Source organism: Molossus molossus, unplaced genomic scaffold (genome assembly GCF_014108415.1).
Source record: "Molossus molossus isolate mMolMol1 unplaced genomic scaffold, mMolMol1.p scaffold_m16_p_12, whole genome shotgun sequence".
NCBI lineage: Eukaryota > Metazoa > Chordata > Mammalia > Chiroptera > Molossidae > Molossus > Molossus molossus.
The window spans coordinates 72,858,624-72,879,039 of NW_023425347.1; the positions used below are offsets into that span (position 1 = coordinate 72,858,624).

At 51.9% G+C, this 20,416-nt stretch overlaps 1 protein-coding gene across 4 annotated transcripts in view; it reads right to left on the reverse strand.

The window, feature by feature from the left end:
* Positions 1 to 3,727: 3,727 nt before the first annotated feature.
* Positions 3,728 to 20,416, reverse strand: part of KDM4A (lysine demethylase 4A) — a 39,570-nt gene continuing 22,881 nt past the window's right edge. The window contains exons 12-22 of one of the 4 annotated variants that reach the window (XM_036255313.1): positions 17,794 to 17,914; positions 13,722 to 13,903; positions 12,042 to 12,246; positions 11,535 to 11,611; positions 10,911 to 10,966; positions 9,185 to 9,293; positions 8,692 to 8,877; positions 7,149 to 7,319; positions 4,470 to 4,589; positions 4,104 to 4,196; positions 3,728 to 3,977 (exon numbers count right to left, since the gene is read on the reverse strand). In XM_036255313.1, coding sequence (XP_036111206.1) covers positions 3,837 to 3,977; positions 4,104 to 4,196; positions 4,470 to 4,589; positions 7,149 to 7,319; positions 8,692 to 8,877; positions 9,185 to 9,293; positions 10,911 to 10,966; positions 11,535 to 11,611; positions 12,042 to 12,246; positions 13,722 to 13,903; positions 17,794 to 17,914 — 1,461 coding nt within the window. In that variant the 3' untranslated portion in view covers positions 3,728 to 3,836. Of the gene's footprint in view, positions 3,978 to 4,103; positions 4,197 to 4,469; positions 4,590 to 6,898; positions 7,059 to 7,148; positions 7,320 to 8,691; positions 8,878 to 9,184; positions 9,294 to 10,910; positions 10,967 to 11,534; positions 11,612 to 12,041; positions 12,247 to 13,721; positions 13,904 to 17,793; positions 17,915 to 20,416 lie in introns of those variants that run through there. The other 3 variants (XM_036255314.1, XM_036255315.1, XM_036255316.1) reach the window with 3 other exon arrangements.

The window sequence follows — 20,416 nt, forward strand, 5'->3', positions numbered from 1 at the left end:
AAAGGAAGCAGGGAGGCAGGCTCTGACAATCAAACTGACCCTGGTCCCCTAAAACTCGGGTGTCAGGAGTAAGCAATGACAACCGCTGCTCGTCCGTGGCTGATCCCCACTCAGGCTGTCCCTGGACTTTCCCTTCCTCTCCCGAGAGCCGAGAGCCGAGAGCCGAGAGCCGAGGCCGGCCTGACCGTGCCCTTCCCCTGCGCCAAGGTGAGCAGCGCTGCGGGGTCTCGCACGCAGATGACCTCAGGCCATTCGGCCCGGACCCAGCTGTCCTCTCCTCTCAGGCCTGGCAGCCCCTGCCCCTACCCAGGCGAGGTCGTCCAGGGGCCGGTCTCCCGGCCCGAAACCCCAGTCCCAGCCGCACTTCATTATTCGGAGAGGGTCTGGAAGTGGCCCGACCCTCTTCCCACCATTAGCGCGCGCCGGCCCCGCGCCGGGCCCAGCCCCGGGGACCGCGGGCGGCGGGAAGACGGGCAGCGCGGTGACCGTTAGCTGCGGTGGCTGCCGCGCCCGACACGCGCAGGACGGGCCCTTACCGCAGCGGAGAGGAAGGCAGCGGGGAGACGGCGCCCGGCCCGACGCGGGCGGGAAAACGGAGGCGATGGCATAGGCCGCGGCCGCGGCCGCCGCTGGGGACCCCGGAGGGCGCCCAGGACGCGGTGGGCGGCATGGGCGCCGCCATAGTGGGGACGCAGCGGCGGGCGGAGCGCACGGCCGCGACCGGGGGACGGCGGGACCACCAATCCCGCTCTCCGCCTCAGCGCGGAAGCCGGGCGGTCGCCGGGCTGACCAATGCAGAGCTGTGCCACGGGCGGTGGGCAGGCACAAGCACAGAGTGGCCCAATGGCACTGGAGCCCGAGTTTCCCGGCCCACCCACCCCGCCCTCGCTGGGGACTGGGGGCGCAGGCGTTGGGGGGCTGCCGGTTCAGCGCAGACGCCCTCGCCTAGGCTGTGAGAAGCACCTCCCGCGTCTGGAGGATTCCTCCTCGTCTGGCTTCACTTCCCAGAGGGCGCGCATGCGGGATGCCAGCGTTTGGTGCCCACAGGGCTCGCTGTCTGCCGGCACCATCCAGCCTCTCCAGAGCCAGTTCTTCACCCGTGCAGAGGTGCCCCGGGCGCAATATGCCCACCGAGGAACAGTGCCAGTTCGTTCCGAGGCCCAAGGCTTTGGCCCTCCGGGGCTGGGCGACCCTGCCCAATCGTGTGGGGTAATAGTGGACGGGATTTTCAGGCTGCGCTTCAGCATGATCAATTTCAAAGCCTCGCAAAAAATTTTGTCCGGGGACAGAACCACCTTGCCCGGTCCCATTCCGTTTGGCCTTTGCAGCTCTGGAGATTGCAGCTTCACCCACACGACTCCCTCATTCCAGCAGCTGATTCCCAGCATTTGCCTGGGGCACGATTTAAAATGTGGGAAGAACCATCAGACTGCAACCCTTGGTTATCAACCCCCAAATCGTGAAAGAATGGCAGTCTGTCCTGGCAGAAAGGCCTCTAGGAGGAGCCTGCCTAAAATAAGCTAGCATACTGGTCCCTGGAGCGGATCCCCTGAGGCCTGGTCCTATGATACCCGCAGGCAGTGAGGGAGAGAACAGCTTGTTGTGATCTAAGTAAAATCTCATTATCTGTTTCAACTTTGGTTTCTCCATGGTTATTAGGTGGACCGAAATAAAAAGCACAACGTTTCTAGAAAAATAGTTAAGAACTCTGCTGGGATCAGATCAAGAATCCTAGCAATGCAGATTCTCCAGAGAAGGTGAGGTCAGTGGAGGTAATGGGACCCTGCCAAGTCTGGGGAAGTGTTCCTTTCCTCCCAAAGGTGTGTGCTCCCAGGGCTCATCAATTCATTAAGGCTCACCTCTGCCCAGTCTTACCCAACAGTCCCCTGGGAATCACTGGATGCTGGGGGGAAAAAAAAAGTCAACCTCCCTTTCTTGGTCTCAGGAGGGAGCTGGCATAGAATAGTGTCTGAAAGGTGCTGCTCCAGTCCTGGCCATTGTGGTTCAGTGGTTGAGCATCGACCCATGCACCAGGAGGTCGCCAGTTTGATTCCTGGTCAGGGCACATACATACCCAGGTTGTGGGCCAAACCCCCAGTTGGGGGCATGCTGGAGGCCCATCCTGTACCTATTCACTGGCTCCTCCCTGGCCTGCTTGCTGCTCTATTCCTATCCACCTGGACCTCAGGAACCCAGCAGGCATAGGTACTAAGTCTTCTTCCAGGGAAGCTTCCCACCAACATACAGCTCAAAGCAGCTTTAGGACTCTTCTAGCATCTAAAATGTACTCCTTTCCTTTCAAGCTGGTTCCTCAATTTGTATGGAACACAGACTCTGGGATGAACTTGAACAGCTTGATGAAGTGGGTCAGAAATGAGAGGTCAAATTCAGTTCTACAGGCTGAGTGGTGGGCTGGTCTTTATTACCTCCTCCTTCCAATCTCCAAGCTGGTGTTCATGGCCAGAGGTGCCTCTGCTCCCCCCTGTCCCACCTGTGCTTGGCCTAATACAGAGCTACAGCACCAGAACTTGACAACGAACCCATTTGTTTAGGACAGCTTCCTACATCTTTCCAGACGGAGTCTTCTTAAAATACATGGATGGCTCTGCTCCAGAGCCTATGACTCTAGATACACCCCCAGCCTGACCCTGGGCCACTGGGGCTCCCTGGGGCAGACACAGCCAATCCTCTACTCAAGACATTTTATTGCTAAGGACAAGGTGATGCACCAGTTTTCAAAATAATTTGGTTTATAGCGTTCATACGTAACAAAAAACAGGGAAGTATTATAAATCTGATTCTTGTATACACAGGGTACAGGTGTGAAGCCCTCCAATCCTGGGCCCAGGCAAACAAATTCATAAGGAGCAAAAACCTGTTTAACCCCTTCAGTGTTGCCCTTCAGTCCCACCCCTCCCCCCTCCCAAATCCACTCCCTCCCATCCCCAGACCAGGGACAGACCTGTCCCTGGCCACTAGTGGCCCCAATTCATTTTAACCCTCCCAGACCCTTCATTGATTGCAATTTTCTGTTGACAGAATCACCCACCAGGCTCTGCCTGCTTCCATCATTAAGATCCCCCTTCATGGTATTCCCCACCCACACCCTCTAATACTGTGCCACAGGGGCTCTGTGCCTAGTAGGATACGGGCACACACGTTACCCCGATCTTCAAGAGGTGGCATTAACTCCTTAGTATCTCGAAACTGCAGCCTTGCCAGCCCTCCCTTGAGGCTGTTCCAGGGGCAGATGCCACATCCATCCCCAGCCAACGCCAGGGACCCTTATTCAGCTCAGCTGAGGGCAGAATTTCACATTTTGTTTGCCCTGGATAGGCAAGGAAGGAAGTAAAGGCCAGGGGCTGGCAAAAGCTGGTCCAGACCAAACGCACACACGCACGCACGTGCACACACGCGTGCGTGCACACACACACATAAATACAAAAGGGGGAGGGAAGAGGGGGAAAGCACCAGCACCTCTTCCTAGTTGGTGCAGGTGATCGATAGGAAGCTAAGTCCTAGGCCAGGAACAGGGCAACCAGTCCAGCTAGCATCGTCGACCCCATTAGAGACCATGCAGCCACAGCATTCCAGTGCTCAGCCCCTCGGCTGGGGGCTCAGCGGCTGCTGCCCAGAGTGTCCAAGAACGGCTTGTCCTTTCACTAGAGGGGGATGCGATGAGGGTGGGGTGAGGAGATGATGGGGTCGGTTACTTCATTCCTTTGCATTTTACAACTTCATTTTCGAGACTTCAGAGTTCGAAGTGTCTGCTGTGCCGTGGAACCTCCAGAGCGCTCTCACCTTGATGGCTGGAATCTCCGGGCTCCCGGAAGCACCTACTCCATGATGGCCCGGTACAGTGCAGGCTCAATGTAATCCTCCCGGTATCTTGAGTTGATAACTCGTTGCCGTTTCTTTTCCTGTTTAACCTCCTTCTCCGTGAAAATCTCATTGAAGCGCATGTCTGAGGCTACTGACTATAGAAGAACAGGCAAGCCTAATGAGCACCTTGTGGCCAACCACCACAAAAAAAAAAAAAGGGACACATCCTTCTTGTCCCCTTCCTCCCAGACAAGTACCAAGGGCACACAGAACACACTCACCAGTCTGGACTTGACTCTCTTGGGCAGCTCTTCATCCAGCGTGTACACGTCATCTCTCTTAACCACAAGCTGTGAGCCATCCTCAAACTCCACCTACCAAGGAAACAAAGGCCCCGACTAAGATATCCCTGATTCTCCCCTGGGCCACCCTGCACAGTGGCAATTTCTTATTGAAGAATTCAGGACACTGAAGGACTTCCATGTTTGAAGCCTCATCTGGCTGACTGGACACGGAAGCCCCTAGCTCCCAAAGGGAAGTCACTGAGCCCCTGAGCTCTCCAAAGTGCAAAAACATACCCCTGGCCCAAGAGGGAATGGTGACTTGATCAAGTGCCCTCCCAACCCCCAGAAAAAACCTGTGGCTACCTGGTACATCTGGATGGGGTGGGAGGCCACGAACTTGGCTCCATAGACCTGACCATCTGTCCATCGCACTTGAACCACTTCCCCTTCAGCAGGAGGACCCAACTGGAGACAGTCCTGACTCTGAGGGAACAACAAGGGAGAAGAGTGACGGGAAAGTCCACCTGGGCACAGTGGTAACCACCACCTACCTCGGGGAAGAATACACCAGGGCGAATTCCTGCTCATGTGGAATGGTCAAAAGACACTTGCTACATGCTACATGCATGATGGTGCTCTTAAGGAAAAAAACTGTGTTACTGTTTGAGTTGTGAGCTGAAGAAGCTGCTTGTTCCATGGAATATAAGCTTTGCTCAAAAAAATGCCTGAGCGACAAACAATGGTTATTCAGACTTGGGTACTGGCAGGCATCTTGAAAATGAATGAAATGAGCCTGTCCCTTCAAGGAAAACAACTGACAGAATCGCATATTGCCAATGATAAAAATCTAAGCTTTCAAGCACAAATTAGAATTTCAGGAAAGTTGTATCACCAATATGGGCTTGAAGCTTCCCAAAATGTGAAGGTTTTTCTGAGATTAGTCATACAAATGAGTGTGATTTCGGTAGTGAATAAGGAAATTTAAGATAGGAAAGGTCTACACAGCCCACTGCATGTGTAAGATGTTATAAAATCATCATGCGCAGGCGAGAGACCCATTCTCAGTGCAGACAGGCCAATGGATTTTAATGTACCAGAGTGAAAATTTCACTGACCTTTCAGATTCCACACTCCACCTAACTTTTAAGAAACTACCACTCATTGAGTTTTGTGTAATGTTAAAGAAGAAAAACTACAATTACCTGAAATACTATTAAAATATGCCTCCCCTTGCCCTGGCCAGTTTGGCTCAGCGGTTAGAGTGTCAGCCTGCAGTCCAGAGAGACCCAGGTTCAGTTCCCGCTAAGGGCGCGTACCTCGGTTGCGGTTTGTCCCCAGCCGTGGATGGGTCGTGTGGGTGGCAACCAACCACTTGATGTGTCCCTTTCATGTCGATGTTTCTCTCTCTCTCCCTCCCATTCTATCTGAACAAAAAACGGAAAAATGTCCTCGGGTGAGGATTAAAAAAAAAAAAATAGAAGTTATTTTTCATTAAAAGTAAATTATTTCAGCCCTGGCTGATTTGGCTCAGGGTTAGAGCATTGGCCCTCAGATGGAAGGGTTGTGGGTTTGATTCCTGCTCAACAGCACATACCTGGATTGCAGATTCCATCCCCAGCCCTGGTCAGGGTTGTGTGGGAGGCAACCAATCAATGTGTCTCTCTCACATCAATGTTTCTCCCCCGCCCCCCTTCCTCCCTTCCACTCACTCTAAAAATCAATGGGAAAATATCCTCAGGTGAGGATTAACAACAAAAGTAGATTACTTCAAATCAATTAATCTCAAATTTAACTTCTAATAGAGTAAATATTGATAGGCATAACCCACAAAAACAGAAGCTTTTTGGGGTCCTTGGGTACTTTAGAAGAGAGTCCTGAGATCACTGTTCTGTAAGTTAGAGATAATACCATCTACCTCTTAGAGTTGGTATCAGAGGTGACAGAAATACTAGACATAAAGCACTCAGCATACTGCCTGGCACGCTGGAGAGCTTAGTAAGTCATAGCTATTTTGTTGCCACAAATACTGTTACTATCATCCTTACTACCTTATAACTAACGAATGTGCATTTACCAACTGCATTGCTAATGTGGCATAAACAAGGAAAATACCTGCTCTGCTAAAAGTGGCTCATCCCACTACCTTGATGCTTAGTCTAACACATGAGAAGGCAGGGCGGGGGTGGGGAAAACCTGAACTCAGTCCTGAGTACTGAGCCAGGAAACCTCGGATTGGGTCCAGGCAGGGCCTTGTGTCACAGGTGCTGATGAGACAAGCAGGCCAGGGATGTCTCCAAGCAGTTTCTGCTCAGCCCCAAAGCCTTCTGCTATAAAGAACCAAAAGCCTGCCCTGACCGGTTGCTCAGTGGTTAGAGCACCAGCCCATGGACCAAAGGGTCATGGGTTTGATTCCCGGTCAAGAGAACATGCCTGGGTTGCAGATTTGATCCCTGACCCTGACTGGGGCTGTGCAGGAGGCAACCAATCAATGTGTCTGTCTCACACTGATATTTCTCTCTTTCTCTCTCCCACCGTCCCTCTCTTCCACTTTATCTAAAAATTAATGGAAACATATCCTCAGATGAGGATTAACAACAACAACAACAACAACAACAACGACAAAGAACTGAAAGCCAATACCATATGTGTGCTAAAAGGGCATGGTAGAAAAGAGCTATCTGGGTAATTCTCCCAAATTCACACAGCTACTGAGCAATGGAGCTGGTACATGCACATGGGCCTGATTCCAAAGCCTGGGCCCTCTCCCTGCAGTGAATACCTTCAAGGGCAAACCGAAACACAAGCATGTTTCAAAGAAACGCAGAAAACGCTGATTCCCACGAGCTTCTAGAGGAAGCATGGCACGCCAGCAGCACACAACTTCATTTGCAGACAGACCAGTACAAAGGCTTCTTTTTGTTCTGGGACCAAATGATGAAACTGTAGGCCTGACTAGAAAAGGAAGGCCCACAACCAGTCTGCCGGCCAGACCTAGAAATACCCCCGTCCCAAACTGCCCAAGAAGCTCCTTTCAGAAGTTACCACTATGTCCTCAGGATAGAGATTGTCGCTGAAGGAGCCGTCATCGAAGTTGACTTCATAGAAGGTCTCAGTGGTGAGCCTGACCACCTCACACTGGTAGAAGCGCCCGTTCTTATGCTTGCTAATGACCTTCTGGCCAGCAGTGATGCTCTGCAAGGCCCCCTTGGCACGCTGGAAAAAAGAGAGGCTTGGGTTACTCCCACACTGATTGATAGGTCTGGCAAATGGGGTCCAAAATCAATTGGTTCCTCTTTACCAGGGAAAGAGAGCAAAGGAATGGAATAGTAAAAAGGAGTAAGAAATGGGAGTTCTTTCCAGCTATCTACATCCCAGCCAGGACACTGGAAGAGACTGGTATCACATTTTCTTACATACAGGTAGCTCCTCCCGAGTTCCCAGTCCACAACTGTCCTCATACTGTACTATCTTACCCTTAACTCCCTGAACAGACTCTTGAGACTCTTGGAACTGACCAAATAGCACCTACTAATGCACACAACTTAGACACACATCACAGTAGACGTTCGACAGGTGAGCTGAGGCCCGGGGCCCCCAGACAGTGCTCCACACGGATCTTTGTACTAGCTCTACCCTTACGACTGGGCACAAAGACTGGGTTTCCCTGGACGTTCTCAGCTGCAGATGGCAAGGGGCTCTCCATTCCAAGGGCCCTGCCATCTCTGGGACCCTCACATCACCCTTCTTCTCGTTCTGCACTTGCCTTTGATACAAATGGATCACAGAGCATCTGCGGCCTTGCGTCCAGCCCCTCCTCCCAAGCTGCCCAGCACCCTGCTGTTCTGTGAGCACGTGTGCCAGTGTGTCCCCACCATGGGGTTTCTGCACTGCTGTTCCCTCTGCATGAAACGCTAGTCCCCAGTTACATGCACGCTGAGCTTCAACTTTTAGAGGAGTTCAAAATCCCCACTGTTCAGTGGTTATGGTTAACTGTTGGGAGCTCTCCCCTTCAGTCAAAACACTTATAGAGCTTCTGCTATATCCCTGACACTGTGTTAAGTAATAGGAACACTCAGATTGTTAATAAAATATGGACCCTCTCCCTGGCCAGCGTGGCTCAGGTGGTTGAGCATCATCATCCCATGCACCTGAAGGTCACCGGTTTGATTCCCGGTCACAGCGCATGGCTGGATTGCGGGCTCAATCCCCGGGAGGAGGTGTGCGTGAGGCAGCTGATCAGTGTTTCTCTTGCTCTCTCCCTCTCCGTTCCTCTCTCTCTAAAACCAGTCAAAACATATTAAAAGATAAAAATAAATATGGACCCTCAAGGAGCTTATCTTGGAAGAGAGGCAAACAAACAGATCATCAGAAGGAATCAACCACACGCAGTTTGGTGCCACTGGATTAGGAAGGACCAGGCAGGGAGCAGAGATGGACAAGGGCCGGCTCTTAATCCCTTCCTCATTATCACTCTCCATAATGCATAATGCTTGAGGAAATATTTGCTGACACAATAAACGAACAGCCTGCAGAGAAAATGATCCTGGACACTGTCAAGAGGATTCTAAAAAGCACCCTCCCTCACCTCCAAATTAGGAATCCTGTGCCGGAAGCAGGTGATGAAGACGACGAAAGGCCAGTCATCCGGCTGCATCATCACTCCTGCAGCCTGGGCACAGCTCACGTGGAAGGCAGTCGGGCAGCGGCCGTGAGAACACTGCACACAGCAGCCGGCCGTTCTTTTCCTCCTCTTCTTACAGAAGACACATTTCTACAGCACAGGGGAAGTGAGCCAGGATTCCAGGAAGTAACAGTACAGTCTCTATCGCTTCCCAGCCCAAATGAAGAGCCAAGCCAGCAGGAGTCAACCCCCTTCCCAAACAGGAGGGAGCACACACCCCCTTTGAATCTCATGTATGACTGTAGGTGTCCTCACCAAGTACTTTAAACCACAAACCCTGGTCAAAAGTAAGGGGTGAAGGCTGGGCACCGGGTCGAGCACAGGCTGCTCTTGGAAGTGCTGAGACTTGTAAACAGGGTAACAAGGTAGAGTCTACAAGCCCATCTCTCTTCCTTACCAGCTTAAAGCGTGGCAGCGGAATTTTGCTCACATCCACTGGACTTCTTTCTGCAATGTTGACAAACCTCGCTTCCAGAATTGCCACAGCACATGAGACGTGGACCCACCTGCCAAAAAATAAAGGCAACCTCAGTAACCTCTGGCTCCAATATCCTACGGCCGTCTCATCTCATGGGGGCCCTCAGAAGTGCTTCCTCCCTTACCCAACATGACTGCTGACCTCCACCAGCACGTCCTAGGACCCAGTGAGGCAAGAACCACAGTGTCTCCACAGTGAGTGTGTGGAAACAGATGCCCATCACACTGCCCTGGGTTAGCACAGGGCTGCACTTCTAACACTCACTCACTCACAAGCTGTTGACAATGAGCGAGCTAGCTGAGTGTGGCAGGTTTTGGGGAGTGAGAATAAATTAAAGAGCTCTATTTAGACCCTTTTTACTTTAAGACCTGGATGCTTCCTCAAAATATCGCCAACTGCGCCCCCACCTGCCAGTAATCACAGCTTTCCCCTGCAGGCCTTTGCTCAACCCCTTCCCCTGGGCTGCAATGACCTCTCCCTTCTGCTCCCTTCATCCACAGCAAACTTACTCTTTAAGGTCTGGCCCAAGCACCCACTTACTGACTGGTCTGTTCAGAGAACATCCTCAGAGGAGTAAGTTCCGGACATTACAGGAAACTGCCATGGCCCAAGATGAGAACGACTGAGAAGGTAAAGCACTTACCATCGGGCCAGGTGGAAACCTACACAGGCAGTGTAGGCTGCACGGCAGCTGTCTGCAGTGTGTGCAGGGCTATGACATGAGAGTGGGAACCGATTTTTTTTTTGCATGGCCCTAAAGGGCAGAACAAGGACTATGCGGCAAAGGGGCAATGATCAAGCAGAGCCATTTCCACTCCAAATATGGAAGGACCTGAACAGCGCTATCCTGCAACTGTGTGAACACGATGAGCTCAGGTAATGTCAGCAAGTGCCTGTAAAGAGTGGGAGCAGCCAGAGGGGTAGACGTCCATCTGGAACAACAGGAAGGGGGCTCCTGGAGGCAGAAGGCCAGACAGAATGTTGTTCCAAGCTCCCACGGGATTTTGGCTGGGAGCAGGATCTGGGCCACTGGCTGCCCACCAACCTGTGTGTACCGTACCCTACACAGCCAGCTCTTCCAGGGCGAAAACTTCGTTCAGCTTACGTTTCTACCTCAGAACAAATAAGCCAAGACCAAGCACAAAGACTCAGCTCAGTGGAAATGAGCTGCCTGACAGCTGAGGAGCCCAGCTCTGGGCTAAGATGAGAAGCTTTCATAGGTCTGATTGGCTGAGATCTCAATGTCCCCCTCTCCTCCTCAAGGACACGCGCCCTCGTTCCCAACAGCAGGTCTGAGCCAGGGGGAGCCTGCCTGCGGAAAAGCGCTCACTAGCCCGTGCCCCAGCTCCAACAGGACAACTGTCCTCACTTCCAGCCCACAAAGCCCCGGCACCACCTCGACAGGATATTCACACCCTCACCAGCCCGTCTCAGCTCTGCCTCAGAGGGGAGCGTGGACTTGGAAAGGCCCGGGCTGCTTGGTGCTCCCTGGCATCCCAGTTTTAAATGAGTCCTGGAGATGCTACTCCAGCCCAAACAGCGTGCTCCCCAAAGCCTCATCAGTCATGTTGATGGACGGCCCTGCTCTGAGTGCCTCCGCAGCCGCTTCGGAACTGCACACTGAGACACTGCTCAGAAAACTCACCTGTCGTCATTTGCTCTCTGCAGGGCTCCTCCTCGTAATGAGCATAAACAGCAGTCCTGCCAAGAAGGGAGGGGAGGAAAGTGGTTACCACCAAGTCATTAACATCCAATCTGCTCTCCCCTCGACTTCCTTTGGGCAGCTGTGGCCTCCACATAAGAAAGCAGCCAAATGTCATGTGGGTTTTGCCCACGCAACTCTGTGACCAGGACTCCCCTGGAGGAAGACGGGGAGGCTGCTCGGGGCTGAAGTGCACCACGTGTTTGCCTGACATAACATGATCCTCTTCGCTGTTGCTGTTAATAACAACTGTAAGCCAAGTCATGAATGACACCCTGCTCAAACCAGAGGCCCTGCAGGGCTCTGCCTGTCCCTCATGTGGGGTACTGCCAGGTTTGGGGGGCCAGAGGTGAAGAGAAAGCTATAAAATGAGCCACCTGAGCCCCTAGCTTCCAGATTCCGCTGGGCCCAGCCATGGGTCGGCAACACCCACTCTCACTGTCAGGGCCGCCTACTCGGGCAACCCCTGCCATGAAGTCTGCTAGGGATAGAGAGTCCGGCAAACAGCCTGGCCCGAGCGCGCTCCAAGTCTCTCAGGGACAAGAGCGGCAGTGTGGACACACTCACCTCCTCCAGGGCATTGGCTGAACAACGAGAACACATCCAGTCTTCAGAAGCCTTTGCCGGGGGCACCCCATAGCAACCTAACAGGGATACCAAGAAAAGTAAATTAAACCCAGAACCCAGAGTCAGACTTGCAACTCTTCCATAGTGTATGTCCCAAAGCAACAGCCAGATCTTATAGAAATCCCTGAATTCACAGTCAGGGGCCCCAGGGTTCAGCCTCAAAAAGTCAGAAACTGTAGATTCACTGGTTCAAACACCCAGTGAATACCCTCCTGGTATCTGAACCCAGGGAGGAGCACAGAGCCAACTGTGAAAGCGTGGACCCCAGAGTCACGTGAAACTCGGACTCAATCACAACAAACTCCCCAAGAACACATAAGCAGTCTTTGTACTGGGGGACTGGGGAGGCCATGGGGAGGTTGGGGTAGAGGCCAGTGGGGACCAGGACTTCCAGTGAGCAGACCCCGCCCCCTGCGACAGGGCGCAGAGAAAGGGTGAGGCACTCACTGGCATGGACCCGCACACTGCACTTCTTGCAGGACACGAGGATGCTGGTGCCATCCTCCTCCAGGTAAGGGGTGGAAAGGTTGATATCCGTGCTGCAGCCAGTCGAGGTGAAGCACATTTCCGGAATCAATGGCTTGGTCCTCTGCTTCTGCGGGGCTAAATCTGGAGCACTTCCACAGTTCTGACTGAGGCCTCCAAACTCCACCTAAGGACAGAGCGCGAGCGCACACCTCAGTGAACACGCCTGTGCTCTCGGCTCTCCACCTGCTCCACCAGCAGGGAGCTGGCTCTCACTCGGATATGGCTACGGCTGCAGCTCCCGGGTGCACAGCCATCATCCCCGAGCTGCTAATTGAAGTTACCTCTAATGACTCAAATTCAATTTCTCACAGCAGCATCAAACAAAGGCCCCTTGGGAACAACTGAGAAAAGGAAGCGAGGTAAGAGGCTACTGGGATTTCAGTCTTCCCAAACCAAGTGGTAATAAAATGCACTGAGATGTTAGTGAGGCTGCTGCTGTGGGCTCCCCTACGTGCAGTACCGCATGGTGGCCCCGTCCAGGGAGCACCCCCAGAGCAGGTGCCCCCTATGGGCGAGCACTGATGTCCTTGTGTGGTCCATGCCCGCAGGTCACCCAATCTGCCATTCCCACCTCGGGGGCCCTTCGGGAAGAACATTTTGTCCACGTACTTCTCTTGGCAACATCCGGACTATAAATGCCTGCTGGCTCTGCCGCTGGGTGGCACCAGCACCCACACTGAAAGGATGGTACCAGAGACATGCCAACCCTAAGCTCCTCATGAAACTCTGGGCTGCACTCAGTGGATCTGCTGACAGCACAGCCAGGCCTTCACCTCACCTCACAGGCAAGGGCACACGGTTCTGCTTTTTGTCAATGGGAAGAAGTGGTGAGTTCAGTCCAAGAGGTATTGGTCTGAAGTTCCATTCTTTGGCAAGTATAAACCTGGCACCCTGCCAGGCTCAGTGGCAGCCAAGCCACTTTTAACCACCGTGGAACGACTGGGTACTTATGTGCCACCCACGGCAGGTCCCAGCTGAAACTGAGCTAGTCACCTGGGACATTCTGTGGGTGCCTTCCTGGCCTCTGAGAGCTAGACCCAAAGAGACCCATAATGGAGAAGCCATCAAACGCCCTGGGAGCGGGAGGGCACAGCTGAGCTCAGCCTTGGTACCTCCCACCCCGCACACAAGCCCTCTGCTCCTACCCCCACCCCCAACTCTTTGACCACTACCAATAGCCACTGTGGCAATGGGGAAGAAAAGAAGAGAACATGGGGATCTGGCTTTCCATCTGAAATTCAGACTGGAGTAAAGAAACACTCCATCCTCCAGGCTAACTGGCCAGGACTACGAACCACCTGGAAGGAATAGATAACAAAAGAACAGATTCTTCTGCAAATAGTGCATGTGCCAAGGGGCACAGGAAACCCCCCACCCTCAAGCCTAAACCACATCAGCAGCTCTTCTCCAAAGCATTCTCCAGTGAAAACTTGCACGGCTGGGTTACCTGCCTGAGACGCCTGACCAGTGACAGGTGGGGCAGAGAACACTGGAGAAACATGCCTTTCCCAGGGCAACCAGTGACAAGCTGTGTACCCACAATGAAACCCAGCTTCCTCTGAGTGCTGGCTCTGGGCAGAGTGGATGGAGTGGGCTCACCTGGTGGTAGATCTGAAAGATCATACAGACAGAGCAGTGAGGGGCCTGCTGCGCCATGGTCTCATTGAATTCCTTTTCGGCTTCAAAGTTTGGGGGTCGGTTCTGCCACAGTTGGCTCAGGGGCTTGGCCCAGGCCTCTGTCTCCTCAGCCTCCTCCTCAGGGGTCAGCTGCTCAGATGTCTCTAGAGAAGGAAGCAGAGCATGAGTTAGCACATCCATGGCTCTGCCTGGAGAGCAGATGAGCTCAGCCAGGATTCTTGGTCTCAGGTTCGGACTAAACCTAAGATCCTATGGGTGATAAAGGCAAAGGGGAGAAATGATTTTCAATAAACCCTCTTAATGCTTGGATGATGTTGCAGGGAGTCCTGCCTGCAGCCCTTTCTCTGGCAAAAGGATTCATGGTCTCTGCTCTCCTTGCCACAGAAGTTCGGCTGCTCTCCTCACCCCAACAGCTGCCAGCACTCAGCCCTCTGCCCAACGGCAGCAGAGTGAAACGCCGCCTAGAAACTGTGCTACTTGCTGCCTCCAGTACGTCAGCATGTTGAGTCTTTACCGTTTAAGATTTTTCTTTAGCTGCATTGAAGGGAAACAAGGATAAAAACCACCAGGGAGCCCAGCCGGTGTGGCTCAGTGGTTGAGCGTCGACCCATGCACCAAGAGGTCGCTGGTTCGATTCCTGGTCAGGGCACATGCCCGGGTGTGGACCAAATCCCCAGTGGGGGGCATGCAGGAGGCAGCCAATCCATGTTCTCTCTCATCTCTCATCAGTGTTTCTATCGCTCTCTCCCTCTCCCTTCCTCTCGCTAAAATCAATAAAAAGGGGGAAAATTAAAAAAAAAAATCCAACAGGGAAATGGCAAGGCTTAAAAGTTTTTGCATCACTGTCTTTGGTCAGAATTTTCCTGCTCCTTCTGGAGAGGCCAGTGGGATACCTGCCTTTTCTGGACAGGGCTCACCAAGCCTCCCGGCTCTGCCTCAGGAAGGCAGACCGTGTCCAAGGTGAAGCCTCGTCGCAGCCGCAGGACGTAACAGCTTGAGTCTAGACCAGGGACTGGTGCGTGGACCAAATCCTGCCCACTCAGGGAGCTAAGGATTGTTTTTGCATTTTTAAAGAGTTGGGGGGAAAAAGAATATGTGACAGAGACCTAAGGCCTACAAAGCCTGAAATATTCACCCCTGGTCTAGATAACACTATTCTGGACAGCGGAGCAGCTAGTTCTTCGGCCTCAGGCCTGGAAAAGGACATCCCCTCTGAGCACTTCTTCCCAAAAGAAAGGGGCACACTGCTGAACGGAAAACAAGAAACAGCTCACAAAACAAGGGGCCCACTTTCCAGTTCCCCCAAATCAGAGAGAGAAGATGGGCACAGCCCACTAGCGCCCAACAGAAACAAGGTCAAGAAGGTAAGGGAAGCCCCACAACTCGTAATGTTATGGTGAATGAGGGCAACCATGGGCAGACGCAGCAGCAAATATCAAAATAAATGGATGCCCAAAGTGTTTCTCCAGATTGTCCCCCAAGTGAGGGGAGTATGAGACATCATCGTTTGGATGTCCTTCTTTGGCAAGAGCATTCAAAGAAAGGCCCCAGGATGGCGCGCCGGTCAGGAGCCCGACTCTGTGCTGCCCTACATGAGGAGCGAATGGGTCCACTACCCAGCCGAGTGAGGGCACCAGCGATCCCAGCCCCAGTGCCTCCCGTGATCCTCTCGGGTCTTTCCACACAGAAGTGCCTTCCAAGAGGCCCTGGAGACCCGTGCAGAGCAGCTGATGGCGTGCTGTTACGCACTTAGTGTAGGTGGCCGCCTCTTTGTTCTTCCCTTCTGGTGGTGCCAGCTAGATAAATACCGATCTAGTTCACCTTTACAGTCATGTTTAATTTAAAGGGATCTGGCAGCTGACTGTGACCTAATTTAAAGGTACGTACCAGAGCGTAGTGAGACCAACGCAGATAATTAAAATCAACCCCATGAGCCCATCCTCAGGCCCAGCCAAGGACCATGGTGCCAACCCAAAGCACAGGCATTTTCTGCATCCTGGCCAAAATAAGGGTGACCAAGATAGAACCGAAGAAACAGAAACAGACCCTGGCTGCTTTGACTCAGCGGTTGGAGCATCAGCCTGCAGACTAGAGAGTCCTGGGTTCAGCTCCCACCTAGGGGCATGTACCAAAAAAAAAAAAAGAAAAAAAGAAAAAGAAACAGAAACAGCCTCACAACCATAAGAGAAAATGAACACATTGTTTATAAAACCATTAAGTGGCCAAAACCATTCCATTTGTGAAAACTGAATGATGGGAGAATGCACACTGTTCGTGAAAACTGCAGGAGTCAAAGCTGACAGGTCACCTACATAAAACTTCAGGCTGTACAGCTCTGTGTGCATGTCACTGAATAGGTGAGGCCTCAACTGAAAAACTGTTGAGTGGGGAGGGGCATACTAGGCTAAAAGACTAAAGAAACAAAACTTGCCCATGTGTGACCCTAGTTAAGACACATTTGAGGATAAGCAGGGAAAAAGGTAGGTGGACTGAGCACTGGAGGACACTGTGGGATTACTGCTTATTTTCCTGGTGTGATAACAGTACTGTTTGTATAGGAGATAATTCTCCTTAGGAGATGCCTGTCAGTGTGTTCTAAGTGAAGCGGCTCGATGACTGCGACTTACTGTCCAAAGCTACGGCACACGCGAGAGCAGTGTGCACACAGACAGTGCAGGTGGAGACAAGCAACTGGGCAGGACAGGGACAGCTGCTGAATGCAGAGGCAAGAACATGTTTTTATCTGACTTTCCACATGTCACATTTTTTATCATAAAAAGTTGGGGGGCTGTATATTATGACCTCAATCACATTATTACAAAAGAACGTACATGGACACAATTTAATATCTGGCCAGAAGAGTCAGTAAAGTTACCACATTAAAATGTTCACGGGGATCACCTTTACAGGGCAATTTTGTTGTCTTCTTTATAACCTCTGTGTTTTTTTACAACCTATACTGCTTTAGAGCACTGGGGGGAAACCAGGAAGCGAGGCTGTTGCTCCCCAGAGCACCTGAAGCCCCCATCGGGGCGAGAGGAAGACCAGAGGACGTCCCAAGACTCTGGCTCAAGGTCTGGCCTATTTCTGACTATAGGATCTCAAGACACTTTCCCCACCCAGTTGATCACGACCCTTCCACCAAAGAAAACTGTCGAGATGGGCACTGACATCAGATCAGCGATGTGGGGCCTGGGGAGCACATGGCTGACGAGGCTCGGACCTTCCCACCTGCAATGGCACCAGGAGGGACAGGACAAGTAGGAAAGGGCCTGGCATCAGTCAAGTGGGACCTGGTCACCGACAGGCTCATCAGCACTAACCTTACTGGAGCTCTGGCTCCAGGCAGCACCGACCACACTGCGCTGAGTCACTCCCTGAGCTCCAGGGACACACCTCCGGCCCGCCTGTCTCCTTCACAGGCTCCTCCTCCTGTTTTCCTAACCCTAGCCTCTGCTCACTGCCCTCTGCACCTTTCCCTGAGCGGCCTCATTCACTCTAATAAAGGTATCAAAGAGCACCTCCACACACCTGCAAGTCTACATCCTCCAGACACTGAACAGGTTTCAAAACCCAGCCCCAGCTGGAAACCAGGGAGGCTCAGCTCATGCCTCTCCCTTCCCTACTACCCCCACAGCTCCACATCCAATCGCCAAACCCAGCTGACATCTTCCCAACCATCACGGCATCCTCTCCCCCACCCCTACCTTCGCCATCCTATTCAGACCTTAAGATCGCACAAAGACCATGACAAAAGCCCATCTGCTCCTCTCAAAGCCTTTCTCAAGATGCAATCCTAGGAGCAATCTTTCTCATGTAAACTTGACCATGTCACTCTTCTGGTTACAACGTTTCAAAGGCTTAATAAATTAGGTATCAACTGAAATCCTGCCCTCTTTATGGAGTATCTGGAGGAAGAGCTAAGGCAAAGGCCCACCCTGGGTCCTCAGCTAGGCCTCCTGGTGAGCTGTCAGACCAAGTCCTAATGCAGTGAGCTGCTTGCCTCCTGGTGAAGAGAGAAGACAACACTTACCATCATCACTGACGCAATCCTGCAACACAAGGGGGTGGTGGCGGGGGAGCTTGCTTAAGGGCTGCCGCCGGCCCTTGGACTTCTTATTCTCCTCCAGGGAAAACATGTATTCATCTGCAACCTGGGCAAACCACAAGAGGAAGTCAAATTGGTCTTGCCTCTACTTGGGAACACAGCAAAAATCAGTCTTACAATAAAAACCAAGGGGAAGAGCAGGCACAGAGAAACACACACAAAAAACAGAAAACCAAACACAGAAAACATCCATCTTACAAAAACAAAATGACAGTGCCTTATGCAGACTAGTCTAAAAACTAGGATTATGTAAACATTTTAGGGCAACATTTGTGCCTAGCAAGTGTGGGTCCTGGCCTTCTCATTAGCAGCCCGAAACAAATGTATCAAAAATCAAACCTACTCAGGCTCCAAGGCAGAGTCATGCCCCCACCCCTAAGCTCACTGTCCTAAGACTGTGTCTGAGAGCCCCAGAGAAACCCAGGTGCCCCTCTCCTTGGACAGCAGCACCTGTTACAAAGTGCCAGGCAGCTGGGTCCTCTAGGTTTGAAAGGCTAGAGGACGTTCAAAGGGGTAAGGAGCAGCTGACCCGTTCAAGGTCGAATAGGCCAACTTCTACTTGTGACCATGCAGACCTCAGCTCTAGCTAACACCGTTCACTCCTCTTCTCCAAGGAGAACACCGGCCAGGACGGAGCACATCTGAAACTCTGGCCTGGCGACAAAGGGAAAGGTTGATTTAATGCTACATCTACATACTGTCAGAGCAAGTGTGACGGGGTTTAAGATGTATAGGACTGAGTCAGCGATACCAACCAAGAGTTTCTTTCTAATCCACATATTCATAAAACTTTGTTATACTGACATCAGGAGGCAGAGGGTTAAGCAAAACCCACTAAGCAAGGAAATGAGGCCTCGAAGGCCACTTTGCCACCGGGACAAACACCAATGCCTTCGAGTGCGACAGAAACACAACAACACTGCAGTGCCACCTCGGGGTGCCTGGGCCTACAGACACCCCGTGCAACTTCACAGAAACCCAGAACTTAAGACCACACTTGGAATGTCAAGAAAAAACAAATTCTGAGTAGGCCACGTCATGTAGAACAGAGCCTGCTCTTCCAAGCTAAATTGAACCAACACGTTTCAGTGTCCAACTGATAAATATCTACTGAGCGGAGGGAGTGCAAAGGCCTGCCCAGGAAAGGAGGGAGGTGCAGAGAAAGGGTCTGGCAGGGTGTGATCCCTGCTGCCGGGGGTGACGGCAACCCTGTGCTGGAAGAGTGAGGATGCCAGGGACTTCTTTCTACTGATGTCCATGAGACTCAGATGATCAGACTTTCGTCAGAGCTGAACCACACTGATTACGCCAGTGGTCTCCAACTGCACACCAAAAAGGCCCTGGAGAGCCTCCATTGGAGTGAACAGGCAGGGCTCTGAGCCCTGCCTCCAGCCCAACCAGAACGACCCTGCTTTAGATTGACATGTTTTAAATGATTACGACGTCACTGAAACAGACTGGAAAGCCCATCCCTACCCCAATTTGATAGTGCCATCATAAAAATAAACACTTGGGGACATGCACCCCAACTTATATATACTTACTAATGAATTTTATATACTAAGATACTTATCCATATTTTAAAACAAAAACAGACTGTAAAAGGGTTTTTAAGCTCCATTATTTATTCCAATAATCTTCTTGCATTCCCCACTTTGCAGGCCTCTCAGACAATGGCCCAAACCTGGGAAATGACAGAGACTTGGAAGTAAAAGAATGAGGGTAAAGGAACCAGAGGTGGGGGCGACTTCTGGCCTCAGTCACCAAGGGAGAAACTAACGAGGACGCGCGTGAATGAAAGGGAAGTAGTAATAAGGCCAGTTTACAAGCTGCGTGCGGTTCGCACAGCCCTGTCTGTGGGTACTTCGTTTGGCCCAGAGGCCTAATAAGAAATCTGGACAGAGGTTTTAGAGAAGAGGTCAGGGTGAGAGCTATGGACCTGGTAACTCTAGGCACTGGGCTCAGAATTTAAATCATGGGAGTGGATAAGAGTATCAATGGAAGATAAACTGCCCGGAGACCAAGCCTTCCTGGACAGGAGGAAGGAGGAGAGAAGAAAGATTTGGAGGCAGACAGGTAAGAGGAATACAAGGCAGAAAGGAGGGGAGGGCTGCTAGGAGGGGAAATCAGAAGGGACAAAGAAGACAGACCTGCTGAGCAGGAAGTGGCCAATGGACTGGGCAAGTGGGAGGGGTCAGGACTTTTTTTGGGAGAGAAATTCCAGCAGACAGAGTAAGGAGCTAAGGAGTAAATACATCACAGAGGCAATGTGTGAGAAGATCAAAGGGAAGAACGAGATCATAGTTTGAGAAGGAAATGTCCTCCAACTGTACTTCAGGTCAGGGGCTATGTGAGGATGGTTTATAGGCAGGGAGGAAAGAAGCTTGTGAAAGGAGAGATACTCCGATATGTGGTAAACAGAATGGTCCCCCAAAGATGGCCAGTCCTAATCCCAGTGAATATGTTAACATGACAAAGGATTGTTAAAGCTGCTAATTAGATGGCTGAATGTAGTGTGATGACCCTGGATTACCTGGGCCAGCCCTAC